The 16,157-nt window shown below is 53.4% G+C and overlaps 1 protein-coding gene across 1 annotated transcript in view; it reads left to right on the plus strand.

Moving 5' to 3' along the window:
- GALNT14 (polypeptide N-acetylgalactosaminyltransferase 14) overlaps positions 1 to 16,157 on the plus strand; it is a 189,707-nt gene that overhangs the window by 157,690 nt on the left and 15,860 nt on the right. The window contains exons 7-10 of the mRNA XM_005886056.2: positions 4,797 to 4,884; positions 5,485 to 5,569; positions 6,695 to 6,798; positions 14,616 to 14,742. Of these exons, the coding sequence (XP_005886118.1) occupies positions 4,797 to 4,884; positions 5,485 to 5,569; positions 6,695 to 6,798; positions 14,616 to 14,742 (404 nt within the window). The remainder of the gene's footprint in view (positions 1 to 4,796; positions 4,885 to 5,484; positions 5,570 to 6,694; positions 6,799 to 14,615; positions 14,743 to 16,157) is intronic.

Raw genomic sequence — 16,157 nt, forward strand, 5'->3', positions numbered from 1 at the left:
CGTGATTTGATCTTGTGAGTGGAAGTGGAAGTTTTAAGCTGTAATTGGGGTTTGGGATTTTCAAAAGTAGAGAAGAGATAAGAAAGAGGCTGGCTTGAGCTGTCAAGCTGTCCTGGGCTGGTGTTTTCCACATGGAAAATCTCCATTTCCCTTCTCTCCCCTTCAATTACATGATGCTTGAAACAAGCACCAAGTTGGTGTGTTTTTTAAAAAAAACATAAGCTTCTTTTTTTTTTCTCCTTCCTTATCTACATATTTTTTACTAAAAAAAAAGATTTTTAAGAAAGAAATTTCAATCCTGTAGCATTTGGTGATGTGATATAAATAATGGCTTACATATGCTTCAAAGCCCTTTTGCATGCTCTCCCTAATTATTCGCTCCAGAAGCCCTGTAGGGAAGGCAGGACAGTTTTGCAAATACTGATTTGTCCTCGCTTCATAGACGAAGAAACAGACTTCCTCGGTGTGTGCTGATTTGCTTAAGGTCGTTTGTGTTTTTAGATGGCAGAACCCAAATAGGAGCCCAGGTCTCCTGTCAGAGCATCACCTCTTTGAGGGTCCTCTCCTGCCCCCACCCCTCCCTCATCCTAAAACTCTCCTCACCTGTCCACCACCTTCCCTAAACTACAGTGGGTGCTCAGTAATGCTGGTTGAGGAAACCAGCGAATGAGTCTCCAGGAGTTTTTTGATCTCCCATTCACAGTGTGGTTTTATGACATGAATGGGTGCAGAAATGAGAGGTATGACTGCAGTAATGATTGATGGCCATTGGCTCCCAGTGGAGGGCTGGGGCTTGGGCTTGGATTTGAGTGGGGGAGGGAGGGAGACAAGAGCTGTAGTTCTGGGTCTACCAGGGATTCCACCAGCTGCCTGCTTGACCTACCTGTGGACCTAGCCTTAAAGATAGAGCCTCCTGGGGCATGCAGATGGGGACCGGTGATGGGTCTGGGGATCTTTACAGAGAGTTCCTCCTATAGGGGGAGCTTATGGGGGAGCAGCCATCTTGCTCAGCTGTAATTGACCCACCTTCCCTGCTGCCAGCCGTTGACACAGTGCCCTCGGCAGGAATTAATAGATAGCTTCTTTTAGCAACACCAATTGAACACCTGCTGCCCACCAGGCTCTGGGCTGGGGCTGAGGAATAGAATAGCGGAGCAGATATGACCTCCCCTCCCAGGGTCACTCAGAGAGATTTGTGTCCTGGCTTCAATGGGTCGTTTATAGTCTCCTGCCGCCCCTTCTCAAGGTCATGGCTCCACATACCACTTAGCCTGAAACACCTCTCATTGCTTATCTGGTCTCCGTGACTCTAAACAGAGGCTGTGACCAAATTGTAACAGGAATAATGGGACAGAACCCCTCAGAACTTATAGGGAGAGTGTCCCAGCCCTGGGGGCAGAGAGCCCAAGGTGGCTTCTGGGGAAGCCCATGGATGAGGTAAGCAAACAGCATTTCCTTTTGCATTTCAATTTCCAAATACTGAACCCTCAGGTTCAAGAGTTCCCTGGAAAGACTTGAAACATAACAGAGCTGTTACAGTCATGTTCTTACAGTGAAAGAATAGAGAGCCCTAACCGGTTTGGCTCAGTGGATAGAGCGTCGGCCTGGGGACTGAAGGGTCCCAGGTTTGATTCCGGTCAAGGGCATGTACCTTGGTTGCAGGCACATCCCCAGTAGGGGGCGTGCAGGAGGCAGCTGATCGATGCTTCTCTCTCATCGATGTTTCTAACTCTCTATCCCTCTCCCTTCCTCTCTGTAAAAAATCAATAAAATATATTTAAAACAAACAAACAAACAAAACAAACATCGTCATTTCCCCATGTCGCTGACTGCTTTTTTCTATTCCTACAAAATCCATATTTGGCCCAAGCTTTAGCAAAACTTCTGGGGTGCATTCCTCATGTGATTTCCATTTTACCAGCTAACTTGTTTATAAATAAGTCCCACCGACACCTGAACTCAGGGAGGAGGCAAATTCACTAAGAGCAGTTTAACTTTCATGCAGACTTCTCATCCTCAATGTGCAATGTCAGTGCTGTGGGAAGGAGGTTGGAGCTTAGTCATCAGACCTGTTTAAGTGGAAAACCAGATCAGTGATTCTGAGTTCGTTGCTTCCTATCATTATAGAAGTTTATATATAATTTCCACAGTATTTTTTACAGCAACATTATGCTAATTCAACATATGCTTACTTTATAAATTATTGTCTCCAAGAATATCAATATATACGGAATTTTCAGATAATTAATGCTTTAAATATGAGCCAAGCTCAGTTATCTAATCATGCCTCTCCCTTTCCATTCCCTTTTCATCTTGGAGACGAGGGAATGGAGCCCCTTTGGGGGTGGGGGACAGCGAAATGAGTTACTGAAGGTCTTACAACAAATTATGGGTAGGGTCTATCTAGGCTTAATTCCCCTGACTCCTTGTCCAGTGTTCTTGTAGGGATTACCTCCTAGTTTTTGCAGAAATCAGAGTTCACCAAAGAAACCCTGAATATAATTGCTGTGGACATATGGTCTTGAATTTATACTACAAGATGCTAATCACTGCCTGCCTGCTCATACCCTCTCTAAAGGAAATCTCCCTTCCCCTAACCCCTGCTGCCTAAGCAGCCAGATTTTGTATTATGGAACTCCTCTAATCCCACTGTTGTTAATTAGTCTGGAGATGACCACCCTGCCCGGTGGAGTTCATCCATAGGAGGGGTGAAAAGGCAAATAGGACAATCAGATTCCCTCTCTCAGGAGGGTGAACCAAGGAAGAGAGAAGGCTACTTTCTGGAAGTGGGATCATGAAGTCGAAATAGGAATAAGTTGAAAGAATGCAACTATGGCAAACAAAAGCCATATGCAGTTCAGAGTTATGCGAGAACGGGAATCAAGAGCAAGCGCAGAAAGCCAGTGAGTATAGAGCTGCCCACAGACTCTGCAACGTGACCACAATGGCGTGAACAGTTAACTCTGCACCAGGCATTGTCCTTAATGTCTTACCCATATGAACTCGTTTCCACCCTCACAGCAACCCATGAGTGGGGTGTTACTGGTAGCTGTGTTTTCAGATAAACAAACTGAGGCACAGAGAGGTTAATGAACTTGCTTTAGGGGTGTGTCTGTGTGTAGTTTTTGGTGTGGACAGCTGTGTGTGTGTGTGTGTGTACACACACACAGATGCATGATGACAGTGGCCTGCGAGGAGCCCCAAAGAACTGTGGCAGCTGGGCAGGTGCTGTGTCAACCATGAAGAAAGCATCTGTGCACATCCCAGAGGTAGAAGCAATGCATTGGAAATGAGCATTTTCCCCACGTGGGCCAGTTGGCCTCAGAGGCACCTTGTCACTGTCAGGATGAGTCACACATGGAGGCTGAGGGCCAGATTAAATCTGTGAACGTAAAAGCAGGCACTTGGTGAATCTGACTTTAAAATAAGAAGACAGCCTCATTTGGAAGAGAGATTGAACCAGGAAATTAAATGGCTGCAAAGAGAAACAGAGGTTCCCACCTGTGCCAGCCAGGGGTGTGGGTGCGGAGGATTGGAGAAGTGGTCCTGTCTGGCTCTCCTCGGCTGCTGGGCTCTAGTTAGCCATCCACTCCCCCTGCCCACAGCTAGTTCACTGCCCACGGGGCCCAGCGTCCCCTCCTGCACACCAGGTACCAGGTGTTCACTCAGAACTAGGGAACATTTAAAATATATACAATGCCTTGGCGGCCCCCCGAGAGGTAGTGAGTTTGTCTTGCAGATTTCGAGATTGTCCTCTGGATGACTTTGATGCCTGTGGGCAGGGCGGCCTGGGGCCAGTAGCAAGCAGTGAGGTGGAAAACTAGATGCAGGCCTGTTTTTGACGGTCCTGGATGCCAGGCTAAGGAGTTTGAACCTTCTCTTCCAGGCAGCGCAGATCTTTAGCTGTTGAGCTGCAGAGTGAGGTTTGCATATGAGAAACACGACTTTGTCAGCTGCCTGTAGACTGGAAGGGAAAGGGTGAGAGGGGGCGGGGAGGGGAGTCCATTGCAGTACCCAGGTGTGAGGGGATAAAGGAGAGGCAGGAGTCATTCAGAGGAGCAGTTTGGGTGATGGGCAGAGATGAAGCTTCTTAGTTTAGTGCTGGGGAGGAAGTGGGATATGTGATGGTCCGGTGACAGAAATAGGGAACCGAGGGAAGGGAGTGCGATGGGGGAGGTGATGAAGCCACCACCGCAAGGCTGTGTGCAATCCACATGGCGGTGGCTCCCCGCACCCCGGACCGTCTGGAGGCGAGGAGGGAAGTCAGGGCTGGAGGTACAGATTCGTGAGCATCACAGGCAACAACTGAAGTTAGGGATTTCTGGAAACGCTAGTCATCAACTTGCCTAGAGACATAGGCATAGAACGAAAGTATTTGAAAATTTGAGGAGGTTCCCAGGGGTGAGGCTGCTCCTTGGGGCTGCAGGCTTGAAGTCACCTTCCCAGCTGACTCTGTCCTCCGCCTCCTGAGTGCCCCCTGGTGGTGAAGGACTGCTGGAGCCCCCCTGCTGATGTCCCCTTCCTCAGCGCCCAGCCCTCTCAGCCAGCCTCCGCTGCGTCTGTCTCCACTGTGCTGGGGTGGCCACTGTGCCAGGAGTCTTAGCACTTTCAGCATCGGAACTAGAGAGGTCACAGTGTCCGGTGCCCCATTTCACAGATGAGATCATTGAGACACAGGGAGGAAAGTGTTTGGTCAAGGCCCCCAAATCAGTCTCTGGCACTGCCAGGGGGAGGCCCTGCCAAGCTCCCTGATTCCCCCCACATCACATACTGAGCGTGGGTCTATTGTTTGGCAGGACCACACGCGGGTGGTGTGCCCCGTGATCGATATCATCAACCTGGACACCTTCAGCTACATCGAGTCGGCCACGGAGCTCAGGGGAGGTGAGTACGCTGATGCCTTCTCCCGGGGGCACTTTCGGTTCCTCCCAGTCATTGCTGTCCAGGGGGAGAGGGAGCAAAACTTGCCTCCTCATGGCTTGTCTGGACCTTCCAGCCCTGCATCCTGTAATGTCAGTAGCTCCCATGTGGCCCTTACCACAGGGGAGGGGCAGGTCGCTCTCAGCCCCCAAGCTCTGCTCCAGCGCAGGCCTCACACCCAGACCTAGTGCCACCCCCACCCTAAGACCAACTTTAGGTGATTCTGCCCCTCCAAGCCTCCTGTTCCACCTTCCCGAGGCTCCTGGCCAAGGGCCACATTCCATAGCTGACCATCTTGTCCCCTTGGGGCTCTGTTACATCGCCCCCTGTACCCTCTCCCCTTCATCCCTAACTGCAGAGAAGGTGCAGAGAGGCAAGAGGCAGAAGAAAAGAGAAGGGAAATGGGCCGAGGTGACTCTGCTTCTGCTCAGTGGGGTGAGACTTGGTATCCCTGGGACCAGCTTCCCCGGGTACATGCATGCCCTTCAAGAACAGGGACAGAATGAGCGAGCTCTGCAGGTATACCGGAGAGACCAGATCAACCGAGAGGGTGCTGTGTTTTAGGGTTTGACTGGAGCCTCCACTTCCAATGGGAGCAGCTCTCCCCAGAACAGAAGGCTCAGCGCCTGGACCCCTCGGAGCCCATCAGGTAAGTCAGGGCCAGGGTGGGTGGCTGATTCATTCCCTCCTGCTCCTTCCCGCTCTCACACGGTAGAGGGAGGTGTGCAGCATTGGATGCTCAAAAGATTGGGCAGAGACCAAGAGAGCCCTTTGCCAGGCCAGCGCCACTTCTGCCCTCATTTTAGGAGGTTTCTGTCCTCATGGAAACTTCTATTAAGGAGATGGGGCTGGTGGAGACCTTCTGCTGGGAAGTTGCCCAAGGCTGTCCATCAACAAACATATCATGATGTATTTGTGCTTCCTGCTAAGCACAGGAGGGTCCCAAAGGGTCCTGTTTGAGCCTCTGACAGGAGAAACGGTGCCTTCGGGCCAGGAGGAGAGCCCAGGTCTTGGATGTCAGGATTAAGCCCAGGAAGGTGGCGTCAGCCATTGCAGTAAGTGGAGGCTGACACCGAGGCCTGGCCACTGCGGCTGATCAGCAAACACACCTACTCTGTTTTGCATGAGGACCTGACAGTGGCTGGTGCGGCCGAGAGAGACTTTGTCCTGATCTACATTCTCTCTTCCAGGCCCCAGTGTGACCACCCTAATGACTTCCTTTTAACTTGCTTACCTCTGTAAAGACCCTCTCTCCAAATAAGATCACCTTCTGAGGTACTGGGGTTAAGACCTCAACACGACCTTTAGGGGGACATAACTCAACCCGTAACAGAGGGGAAAAAGAAAAAAGGGGAGAGGTGCTCAGTCTCAAGAAATGGACGCGCTGTTGACAGTTGCTACCTCAGCCCTTCTCTGCCTGGTCAGTGGCCCCCGGCCCCCAATAGTGAGCTCCCCAGAGAGCCATGCTGGGCAGGGCCTGGGAGAGGCCCGTGCAGGTGGCCCTCAGAGCAGCCGGGGTTCTTCGAGCCCTGGTTCCCCCATGGCAGGTGTGCTGATGAGTGAGTTAGCCTGTCTGCTAGGTCAGGAGATTTATAATCAAAGGGAAAACCCCAGGAGCAAGTTTGTTTGTTAGGTGAGATGGAAAACATTGGCCTCCCCGAAGAGGAGCAAAAATGGTCAGAAAATGGCCTGGAGTTCTGGGCAGCTAGGGCAGAAGAATGTAACAAATGATCCCCTCCCAGAGTTGATGCTCCATCTTCTCCTCTATGCACAGGACTCCCATCATAGCTGGAGGGCTCTTCGTGATGGACAAATCCTGGTTCAATTTCCTGGGGAAGTATGACATGGACATGGACATCTGGGGTGGGGAGAACTTTGGTGAGTTACTGCCTCTGTGCCCTGGAGCTGGGGTGGGGAAGGTGTGTCCTGGGACTACATGTGCCTGGGAAAAAGGGTCAGGGAATGGGGACTAAGTTACTCCTTTGGGGGAAGGCCAGGTGGGGCACCAGAGAAGGGAGTGGTTGCTGGGAGGGTGGAGGCAATCAGGGACTTGCTCCATGGGACCATGTGGATGCTGAGGACCAGGCAGACCCTGAGGGGGAAGTGGAGATGCAATAGCCAGGAAAACCAAAGAGGAACGCCCAGGGCCAGAGGCAGGCATGAGTTGGGAACACGGAACTTTGAGAATTTGGAGTTGCAATGAGACTGGAGAGAAAGAATGAAGAGCTGGATAGATAGTGACACTGGAAACATCTGGCTCACATCTGTTGGCTGCTCTAGGCGTATAGCACTCAGCACTGGGTTAATGAGGAGGCTCTGGGGTGATTGCTACAGAAACTCTGGGGCCAACTTGTCCTTATCTTTCAGTGCAGAGAAAGGGGTGGGGTGGAGGGGCTGGGTTAAGGTTCCAAAACTGTGCCAGCAGCGGGCCAGGTGCAGCCGCCATGGTGAGGGCTACGGTTTGCAGAAAGCGGTCGGAGGCCCATTCCATCTGGTTGATGACACTGAGAGGCCTTCCAGATTCCTTGTGTATTTAAAGCATAATGTTGGGGTGCTTCTTGGGGTCACTGTGAAAATCCATTGAGGTAAGTCTATAAAAACCCAGGCACCACACCACACGGGCACGAGAAATGTTAGCTTCCCTTCCTTCCTTCCAGCAGGGAGTCCTAAGAGATGACTAGAATATGAGCTGCACACAGGCGGGGATTTGGGTCTGCTTTGTTCACAGCTGTCTGAGTGCTTAGTGTAGTGTCTGCCACAAAGGAGGCCTCGGTAACTCGGGAAGGGAAGAGGAAGAGTCCTGTAGTGCTGGGGGCCCGTCTCCTCCCTGGGCACCGGGCACTGTGTTTGGCACAGGCTCCCCGAGCGGGGCAGAGGCCAGGAGAATGATGCATGGGGCTCTCCAGGCATTTAGCAGTGATCTGGTGCATTGTCCTCTGCCATTGTTTTCTCCTGTCCCTGCCTCCAGAGTGTTTTATGGCATCTTCCTCAGTCACTAAGAGTTATTTCCCGGGAATTTATGGCTGTTGGCCTGACCCACTGCATCTGTTCTCCCAAACTGGGCAGTGCGAGGAGATCCATCAGAAGAGTCTGTCTCCTGCCACACGGGGGCCAGATTGGAAGCTTGGCCAACAAAGCAGAAAACCCCAACACCCCCAACCACACTGACTCCCTGTCTTGGACCCAGTCCCGGAACATGAAGGGACCTCTGGTGGGGTTTGGGGTCAGATCTGCGGGCACCGGCCCAGGAGGACTTACTAATAAAGACAGGTCCACCCTTGTTCTCAATGGGGATGAGATTTCCCTCTTTCTGGGCGGAGCTGGCCGATGTCCTGATGATCAGAGCACGGCCTTTAGTGACGAGCTCTAGCCTTTTGTCCCAGCCGCCAAATGGATTCTTTCGGCGACACTTGGACAGCCAGCAGTCGTCCGATCTCTGCTCAGATGCTACTATGGTGATGCGGTCGCTGCTTCACAATTCAGCATGTTCCGTTGCTGAGAATTTTGTGTTGAAGCACTAGAAAATTCTTCTACGTCCAAGCCCACCTCCCTCTCGCTTTTGTCTGTCGGGGCTTGTGCCCTTTTGAACCTCACAACGTGAGTGTTCCTTCTTCCACAGAGCAGCCCATTTGGACTGAGAGAACGCGTTATTTTTAATGATGGCACATTATGTCCCGCCCACCAGTACCTTCTCTGTGTAGCAATGTTGACACACATCTATCTGCTCAGATCAACTGGCGATCTCATGTGGTCGCTTCCAAGTCGGCTGCCTTATCTGGGGCTGATTCAAATGGGGAGGTAGTGGGGGCTCCTGCACGGCTGGGGGAGAGGCAGTCTACACTCCATCACAGAAAAGGTGGTGCAGACAGCTGTCACGGGGACACGTGGTGTTCTCCCCTCCCAGCATTCCACAACTACAGCCGGTGCCAGCACCTGGCTTTCTTTTTCTTAGTGTTGCGTATGCCAGGAAATGCAGTGCTTTTCCCATGGTGGACCCAGCGTGTGGACGGCATCAATGCTGTGGGGGAGGGTAGCTGGGCACCTGAGGACATGAAGGTGGGCGTTTGGGAGAGTCCGTGCAGGATGGGAGTGATGATCAGGGGTCTGATGGGGTTGGAGGGCGATGATGCTTCAGCTGCAAGCAGATATGGTGTTGAGACGTGGAGGAGGCTGCGTGTGAGAGTGAAGTGGGTTCCGCGCCAGGGTGTGGCGAGTCCTTGAGGGGAAGGCCAGGTGAGGTGCCAGAGAAAGGAGCAGTTACTGGGAGGGTGGAGGTCACCAGGGAAATGCTCCAGCAACCAAGTGAATGTTGAGTACCAGGCAGCTCACCAAGTCCCGAGACCTGACCCCCCACCATTGTTCACATCCATTCCCCTCTTCATCCCCAGTACTCTCCTGAATGGCCCCCGCCTCTAGTCTTCTCCCCTCAGAGCCATCCTCCCACACGCCTGCCAAAGTGCTCTCTCTGAGATGCAGGTCTCGACCACCCTCCCAGGCCTGGCAGCCACCAACTGTCTGCTTGTTGTCCTAAGGACGAGGCCCACGCTCCTCAGCTGGGCCCCTCCTTGGCCTTGTCCACCCCTCCAGCCTTCAGTCCAGAGGCTCTGCCTGATGGCCCAGACTCCAGCGACCTAGCCCCTTCCCACCAAGCTGAGGAGCACTGGGCGCCTACCCCAGGACTTAGACGCCTTCCCTGCCTCCTCTGTCGCCCCCTCCCCAACCCCTTCCCCTGCTCTGTGCCCCTAGCACTGGGTCTCCTCTTCACCCTGGCACTGAGCGCTCCCATGCATTTGTGTTTACTCATCTGTGCCTGCCGCCCTGCCTCCTGCTAAACTTGGAACAAGGCAAGAGCACTCATCCAGCTTCTCGTCCGCAAGGCCCTGCGGTGGAATCTGCTCTCTGTGCTCAAAAGCGAGAGACCGGGAAGAGGAGTCAGGGTGGGAAGGTCAACATATGTCGCGTCTGTGAGGCTCCATGCACAACAGGTCTCATTGCATTAAACGGAGCTCACGGAGAAAAAAAACAACAGGAACAGGTGCTTCCTTTCCAAGGAGTGGGGGTGCTGTGTGTGCCAGGCGTGTTTGCCTATTTGACTGTAGTTCACAGCACAGAATCCATGAGATTCCTGAGAAAGGCTCTGACCAGGGTGACCTCCCGGGTCCTCGGTGGCACGCTGCCCCTGCCCGCCCCCTCACTTTCATCTGCTGGAAGCAGCCTCAGCTGCCTGGGAAAGCCGGCCCCCATGCCCTCACCCAGCCTGAGCTCTGTAAGGTGCCTAGTCCCACACAGTGTTTCTAAGGGGAGCTGAATAGTTTTGATAATTACACCTGCAGTTTAGCATGGGAGCAGGCTTCAGGGAAATGTGGCTTTTAGCCTTTTCCCCCCAGTTGTTTTGCATTAAAATTGCATGCTTAGACTCCAATTTACATAACACAGGACGCACAGCATATCTGATACATCTACTCACTTCCAGCTGCACCTCACTTTTAGCTTTTTGTCACTGGAAGCTGTTGCTCAGTGATGTGTGTGTGTGTGTGTGTGTGTGTGTGTGTGTGTAGGTGGGGGGGTTGCACATTTCTTTAAAAAAAAAAAAAGGAGGCCTTAGCACCTATATGAAGGGTGAGCATGGGGTTCCTGGATTTAGAATGGGGGATTTCTAAAGCATAGCAAATACAAAGGCAGTGCTGAGGAAAGAGACAAGGTGAGGCCTGGAGAGGAGCTACCACCCCCCCCCCCTTAGAATGTAGTCGAGGACGTCAGGGTGTGTCAGGCTTGGCACACACACTGTGTGTATGGACATGGGCTGCAGGATCGGATGGGCCAGAGTTTGAATCCTCTAGTCGTTACTGGCTGTGTCCTTGAAATAGGTACTTTGCTCCACTGAGCCTCTTTCTAAGTCTTTAAGGTGGAGACAGTGGTAGGGAGAATGGCCTGCCCCAAAAGATACCCACTCCTAACCCCCGTGCAAAGGAAAGAGTGACTCGGAGTCTTGTTCAAATGGTTAGGAAGACTTCACTTGGGACTCTCACAGCAGGTGTCAGGGCTGGCAGTAAGGTAGGGAGATGGGTCAACTCTGAATCCAAGAACAGGAGGTAGGGAGGGGGTCGGTGGGTGGAAATTACAAGGGTGGGGGATGCTCTCTCAGCTGGCTCAGCAGGATTCTCGCTGCAACTGGAAAATGTAGGCTCAGTGAGGATAGGGGCCAGGGTCAAGGCCCCTTGGAGAAGAGAGCTGGCCAAAGCTGGGGCAAGGAGAGCATCGTGTCACCTAGAACCTGTCAGGGCTTCACCTCCCACAACAAAAGGGACTTTGCAGATGTGATGAAGACTGCTGACCGTGACGTTAGGAGATGATCCCGGATTATCCAGGGGCCCAGTCTGATCACGTGAGCCCTCAGAAGCAGAGAACTTTCTTCAGTTGGAGGCAGAAGTGATGGAACAGGAGAAGGCAGAGACGTGGGCAGCAAGAGCGAGGCTGAAGGAGGAGGGGGAATTGTGGACGTAGAGGTTCCTGGCCTACAGCCAGCAAGGAAGAGGGACTCTCAGCCCCACACCCGCGAGGAACTAAGCTCTGAACAACCTGGATGAGCTTGGAGAAAGGGACTTTGCAGATGTGATGAAGGCTGCTGACCGTGACGTTAGGAGATGATCCTGGATTATCCAGGGGCCCAGTCTGATCATGTGAGCCCTCAGAAGCAGAGAACTTTCTTCAGTTGGAGGCAGAAGTGATGGAACAGGAGAAGGCAGAGACGTGGGCAACATGAGCGAGGCTGATTTGGCCACTGCTGGCTTGAAGGAGGAGGGGGAAGTGTGGACGTAGAGGTTCCTGGCCTACAGCCAGCAAAGAAGAGGGACCCTCAGCCCCACACCCTCGAGGAACTAAGCTCTGAACAACCTGGATGAGCTTGGAGGCAGGTTCTTCAGGCCCCCAGTCAGGAGCAGGTTCCTGCCGACCTACACCTTGATTTTTTTATTTTGCCCATGGGAGGCTCTCAGCAGAGGCCCAACCAAACCCACACACTAGGTGAGTGTAGTCATTTGTTACAGCAGCAATAGGAAGTGACCCCACTGCCATCTCCCTGGGAAGGTTAATTAGAAGCAGGGCCCCCACTTCCCCTTCAGGCTCGTTTCGAGCAGCGTTTGTTAGAGGAGATGGTGTGGGACCTGCTGGAATGGTTTAGCCCTCCAGCCTTCCTGCCAGCCTCGCCCTTCCCAGGCTTGGTGGCTCCAGGGGAGGGAAATGGCCTCGCCTGAGAAGAACCCCTGAGTCTGATGAAAAGTCACCTCTTTCCCCAATTTGGAGAGCAGAGTGAAAGCAGGCTGCTCTGTTCCTTATCGGGGCTGCTCGCTAAAGCCCGTGCCCAGGTGCGCGCCCCAGAGGCTGTTGGGATGTCACAAGCTGCCACCGGAGGGAGGATGGAACAAAACCCAGCCAGAGGTACACGAAGGGATCATTTTCCTCCCGTGGCCGATGTGTGCGTAGCTGAGAGGCTCTGAATATTGAGGTAAAGCAGCAGACGGGAAAACGGGGAGCAGGGAGAGCGGGTTTAGAGGCAGAGGAGAGGAGGCAGGCTGTGGGGGGGTGTGGGGGGAGGAGACATTGCGTCTGATGGCGTCCAGTGCACCTCGCTGGTGTGGAGCCCAAGCAGAGCTGGGGCTGTGGGATGGAGGTGAGATCCCCACCAGTGTTGAACGAACATGGGGATCGGATGAGGAAGCCGTGTCAGGAAGACCCTCAGAGCCTTGGCATGAAGAATGAACGCTAGGAGACCAGAGGAGTGGGAAGGGCAGGGTCAGGTGACAGCACTGTCTCAGGCGGTGCCCTGTGTGTGGCTGGGCAGAGGGAAGGGGGGTCAGCAGATTCAGAGAAAAGCTCCGTGCTGGGCCACGTGAACACAGGGAAAGGAGCAGGTGTCAGGGGGCGAAGGGGATAGGATTGAGACATAAGTTGGAGGTGAGGCCTCACTTTGCAAATGAGGAGGGAACATATGTCTCATTTGAATACGTGGAACGGAGAGACCATAGCGGAAATGTGTTCGTATTTTTGGGAGAAAGCTGGCACGGGGTGTGTAGGTTATATCTCGTAGGCAAGGCCCCCATCCCTCGTTTTGAGGGATGAGAGTGTGTTCCTTTTTAGGAACAAGAGCAGACTGTGTTTTGAGATCCTGGGAAGGCGTCCATGGCAGCACAGTAGACCTCACACCTGCTAAGGGAAGACATTCCGGAGACTAAATTCACACGTGCTAACATAATTCCCTGGACGAGCCCCTCAGCCCCTGGGCACACTCACTGCAAGGTGGGGCGGTGCAGTCGGCTCAGCCCACTCATTGCTCCTAGTCTACCACAGGTGTCAGCTTGGGGCACAGGATCCCCACTGCCCCCGCCTAACGCCAGATCACTGTGCACCGGGGACCTTGATGGAGAGTAAAGGTCTCAGATGTTGGTCCATGAATTTCAAATGCCTCCCCTGGCAGAAGGAGGGAGCTGGACATGGGCAGAGGTGGGCGATGCCATCGGTGTCCGTGTGCTAAAGACACTGGCTTCATAGCTGCCGCTGATCTTCCCACCGCACTGAGAGTTTTCAGTTATTCTCAAGATTTCACTTCATATCGACAGTGACCCTGTGGAGTATTTCTATGATCTTTGTCTGACATAGTAGGAGACCCAGCCTCAGCCGGGGCAAGCAGGTTCCCCACTGACACGGCTGACCCCAAAGCCACGCTCTTCCCGTTTCTTCCCCACCCCATGTTCTTGCCATTATTCAACCTTGAGGAGTCCTTTCTTCATCGTAATGTGCACATTGTCCCGCTCGAGGGAAACCTGAGCTTCCTGGGAATGCGCTGAAGCCCATCTGGCAGCACCTGGGCGGGTGGAGAAGGTGGCAACAACGGAGGAAGTCTTGTCTGCAAACCAGTAGCTTTTCCAGGGACACACAGCAGGGGGCAGTAGGGGACAGACAGGTAAAGGGTGGCTGAGGACTGTGAGTGACAAAGCAGATGAGGATCAGGATCAGGCACCTGCTTGGGTAGTTGTAACGAAGGGAGACAGAGCAGGAGGGGGGAGGGGCAGCGAGGAGAACTGCACTCTGGGTGGGGGAGGTGCCTGCTGGAATTGGCTGGTCCTCTCGCTCGCACACCGGCCGGCCGTGTGGTTTGCTGGCCTGTCGGAGTGCGGAAACCCCTAGCTCCGGGACAGCCACTTCTATCTGGATCTTGACTGTCAGCAATTTCTCCCATATTCTCGAATGGAAATTCTTTCTCCTTGGTCCTGATTCTAACCCTCTGGGGTTCTGTGAGGGAGTCTAATGTCTTCCACACTGAAACCTTCCTCGTGTCCAAAAGCAGCGCTCTCCTGGCCACAAGGCTTCTGTTCTCCAGACTAAGGCATCGCAGGCCCTGCCCTGCACGTGTTCCCGGGCTGATTGAAATACATGCTCCTCCTCCACGCAGGCCACTGTTCCCGAGTTAGTGCACACCACCCTCCCAGGTGTGTTATCAGCATCCCCACCTGTGGATGCGGAATCAGATTGCCCAGCCCGGGGAGCACACAGCTGTTAGCCCTGCATCCTCCTCAGCGGGGTGCAGTGGGCCTGACCGCCTCCTCAGGCCTGGTGTTTCCTGGTGCCTCCAAGCTGCCTTCCTGTGCCCACCCACCCCCTCGAGGCAGAGCCGTGACGGGAGGCATGCTGTCTTGCAGAAATGTCCTTCAGAGTGTGGATGTGTGGGGGCAGCCTAGAGATCGTCCCCTGCAGCCGAGTGGGCCACGTCTTCCGGAAGAAGCACCCGTATGTTTTCCCAGACGGAAACGCCAACACGTATATAAAGTAAGTGCGCGTCTCGGGGGCTACAAAGGGGCTGCAGTGGCCGAGGGCTTTCCTGGCGATGGGCTGTGTCTGCCCGGGTTCCCCGGCAGATTGCCCCAGTGTTCTTGGTGGTCAGGAGCCACATGGCTCACCCTCTGGGCCTCTTCCTATGCAGGGGGGTCAGGGCTGCCCGTCCAGAGTTCGGCAGGGACCCCCAGGCTGTCAAGGCCCCATATGTGGCCTTGGGGGCTTTAAGTCATTGGGCTCAAGGTTCTGGGCATTTTGAGTTATTTGGGGTCAGGGAAGGGCAGCGGTTTGGGCCCCTGAGTTCTAGAAGGCCTGCTGAGTCACCAGGGAAGATTCTGGAATGGGAGGCACAGGGGATCCAAGGCCCACGCCTGCTCCAGGGCTGGCCCTGGGCTCCTCTCCTAGTGCCCCCATCTCCTGGCCGGGCAGAACTCGGTGACCCAGGGGTGTCCACGTGCCTTTTCCTGCACGTGCCTTTTCCTGCTCTCCCTGCGTACATCCTTCTCTGCTTGATTTCTTTTTCAACCTTTCTCCCCTCCTTTAAATAAAAAATCCATGTATTCCTGCTTCCTGTTTTTCATTTTTTCTCTAGCACCTTCTCTCCCTTTCCCTAATCCTCATGTCTTTACTCATTTTCTCACCTATTTATTCCCTTTTTTCCTATGATTTGGTCCATTTGGGGGAAGGAGGACTGAGCACCTCATTCGGTGTTTTTCTTTCTCTAGGGCAGTGGTTCTCAACCTTCTGGCCCTTTAAATACAGTTCCTCATGTTGTGACCCAACCATAAAATTATTTTCGTTGCTACTTCATAACTGTAATCTTGCTACTGTTATGAATCGTAATGTAAATATCTGATATGCAGGATGGTCTTAGGCGACCCCTGTGAAAGGGTCGTTCGACCGCCAAAGGGGTCGCAACCCACAGGTTGAGAACCACTGCTCTAGGGTGTCACTTTCCTCCTCTGCATACGTCCATGCTCGGTTTTTCACATTTATGAACAGGTCTGGGTCACATTCTGACACGGCAGGCTCAGAGGAGGTGTAGGTTTGAGTCATGGGAAAGTTAACACCTTTTAGAAACGTGGTGGGCAAGGGTGGGCAATGAGAAACCCTGCAGGCAGGGGCAGCGGGGAACAGAGGTGGGGCTGCCTCAGCTCTCAGGTGTTTCAAAGGGAAGGATGAGCTGGGGACATAGGAAAGCCCTGTGGCTGTGCTGTAGAATGGGGCCAGCTAGGGAATGAGAGGCAGAGCCTGAGGCTCCAGAACATCCATTGCCCTTGAGCCTGGACCCTGGCCAGTGGCATCCTGCATCCACCAGTGGGTCATTCAGGGGTTAGAGGAATGAGGTACAGTGTCCCCTGAGCAGCTTCCAGTTTGCTGATGGTTCGGCCAGTGGAAGGGTCAATAAG

Source organism: Myotis brandtii, unplaced genomic scaffold, assembly GCF_000412655.1.
Source record: "Myotis brandtii unplaced genomic scaffold, ASM41265v1 scaffold953, whole genome shotgun sequence".
Taxonomy (NCBI): domain Eukaryota; kingdom Metazoa; phylum Chordata; class Mammalia; order Chiroptera; family Vespertilionidae; genus Myotis; species Myotis brandtii.